This window comes from Diabrotica virgifera, chromosome 2 (assembly GCF_917563875.1).
Source record: "Diabrotica virgifera virgifera chromosome 2, PGI_DIABVI_V3a".
Lineage (NCBI taxonomy): Eukaryota > Metazoa > Arthropoda > Insecta > Coleoptera > Chrysomelidae > Diabrotica > Diabrotica virgifera.
This window is the reverse complement of record NC_065444.1, coordinates 115,451,710-115,453,994: the sequence shown is the minus strand read 5'-3', so window position 1 is coordinate 115,453,994 and position 2,285 is coordinate 115,451,710. Positions and strand designations below refer to the sequence as shown.

General features: G+C 34.3%; 1 protein-coding gene across 1 annotated transcript; it reads right to left on the bottom strand.

Moving 5' to 3' along the window:
• Nucleotides 1–285: 285 nt before the first annotated feature.
• Nucleotides 286–1,743, bottom strand: LOC126880780 (trichohyalin-like). Its single transcript, XM_050644835.1, has one exon. It carries the CDS (start codon nt 1,741–1,743, stop codon nt 286–288), a length of 1,458 nt encoding a protein of 485 aa, XP_050500792.1.
• Between the last annotated feature and the right edge of the window lie 542 nt (nt 1,744–2,285).

The following is a 2,285-nucleotide window of genomic DNA, read 5'->3' as shown; positions in this document are numbered from 1 at the left end:
GGGTATTAAACAAATATCATTAAAAAATTTGTCATACACATCTTCTCTTATCGTAAATATATCACTTCCGGTGTCAAATAAAGCTGTTAGTGTGATCTGATTAATTGTAAGTTTAAGCGCTGTTTTTGGCTGAACCTCAATCACATTCAAAGCTGTGTTTTCTGTAGTAGCCTTCGTCGATCTTTTATTGGGACATTTACTTGAAACGTGGCCATATTTGTTGCAGCTAAAACACTTCGTTCCCTTGGACTTATCTGGACAGTCCTTAGATCTGTGACCTCTATTTCAACAATTAAAACAAGTAATGTTGTTCTCTCTTTTCCTGTCATTCTTCTCTCTTTTTTCATTTTTAACGATGTCCTCGTTTTTCTTAGATCCTTCTTTATTTCCTCTAAAGCCTTGAGCTTGTCCAGTAGTTTCCTTACCGCGTATCCTCTCATACAGTTTAATTTTCTCCTTAAAGTCTGCAAAATCTTTTGCTCCATATAGCACTAGTTTATTGAATGATTCGTCTTGTATTCCATCAATTATGTATTCTATAACAACTTCTTGTTCTAAGTAAGCTCTATTAGCTATTTCTCTCATTTTAATCATGTATTCTTGTACAGTCTCATCAGATTTTTTTCGTCTCGTCATCAACATCTTATGTATCTGTGCACTATTTACATGTACTCCGAATTCTTCGATTAAACATCTCTTCAAATCAGGCCAACTTCTGATGCCTTTTTCTGACTGCACAAACAGTTTGGCAAGTCCATTTAAACATTTTTTTGCGTAGATTAATTTTTGTAAGTCGTTCCATCCTGTTATCTCAGCTACTTCTTCAAACTCTATAATCCACGTGCGAATAGGATATTCATCTTTTCCATTAAATGATCTTATGCTGTCTTCCACATCTCTAAAACTTAATCCAAATGATTCCTGTCGTCTTGTACCAGTCGCTCCATTATTCGCGAATCTAATTTCAGCGTTATTGCTTGCGCTATAGCTTCTTTCTCCAATTTCTTCATGTACGTGAATATCTTCGTCATATCGTCTGTCTTCGTATCTTCGTCTTTCTTCGTCATTACTTCGTTCATATCTACGTTTTTCATCACATATTTGTCGTTCTTCGTCATAATTTCGCCCTTCGCGTCTTCGTCTAAGCTCGTCGTTTCTTCTTTCACGTCTTCGTCTTTCTTCTTCTTCAAGTCTTTCATCGCCTTTTGCGCGTCTTTCATCGTCTTTTCGTCTTTCTTCATCCAATCGTCGTTTCTCTTTTTCTCGTCTTTCATCATTTTCCCGTCTTTCGTCTTCCAATCTTCGTTTTTCTTCTTGCATTCGTCTTTTTTCGTCTTCCAGTTGTCTTTTTTCTTCCTTTCGTCTTTCGTCGTCTTCGCCTATATCTGATACGTCATCTTCCTCTTCGTCATCTTCAGTTTCGTCTTCGTTAATGAAGGTATTCAAAAAGGAACAAATGCGAACAACCACGTCATGTTTCTCATTTTTATAATTCAAATCAAGAATTTGGCATATCGCAATTAAATCAGGAAGATCAAATTTTTCACTTACATCGTTACATTTACTCAAAAATTGTTCGGAAGTGTCGTCGAGCCGAAAACCAGCAAAAGCACGCAAAGCTTTTCTAGTTTTTCGAGGTTCACCTTCAGTGGAAAAACAAATGTAATGCAAAATTTTAACAACTCTCAACTTAGCGTGAGTAATTTTATAGTCAATATTTCGAATAGAACCTAAAGTTGCCATAATAAAATAATTTCAAAAAATATTCAACAATATTAAAAGAAATATTTATAACTACGTAAAAAACTAAAGCATGCAAAAATTAAACCTTTTCAAAAAATGAAATAACCTTAGTAATGCATATTTGTGCAATAAAACCTACAAAAATTAACGTTTTCCTAATCTTAAAACGAAAATATATCGTCAAAAAAAAATATACGAGAATGTTTTTATAATGGACACGAAATTAAATCAAGATCAATTAATCGTTCATTCATATAAAAAACTGTTTCTTAAAACGTGTTTTCAAAGTTCATCTGAATTTTCTGTTGCATCAGCACATCAACAAAAGGGAAATGTCATTGAAAACATAACGTTCAATCTTCTTATCGTCTTAGTCGCTTGGTAGAATGTTGCAAAAAAATTCTCTTACCTTGCAAATCGTCTCTAATAGTTTAACTCGTTATTACCATTTCATAGGCTTGAGTTCGTCATTGTGTTTTCACTCAAAACATATCAGCATTCAAAACAATATCGGCACGGCAACATGCGGCTAAACGTCAGCG

Coding starts and splice junctions, on each gene's coding strand:
- LOC126880780 (XM_050644835.1), bottom strand. CDS start 1,743: ATGGCAACTTTAGGTTCTATTCGAAATATTGACTATAAAATTACTCAC.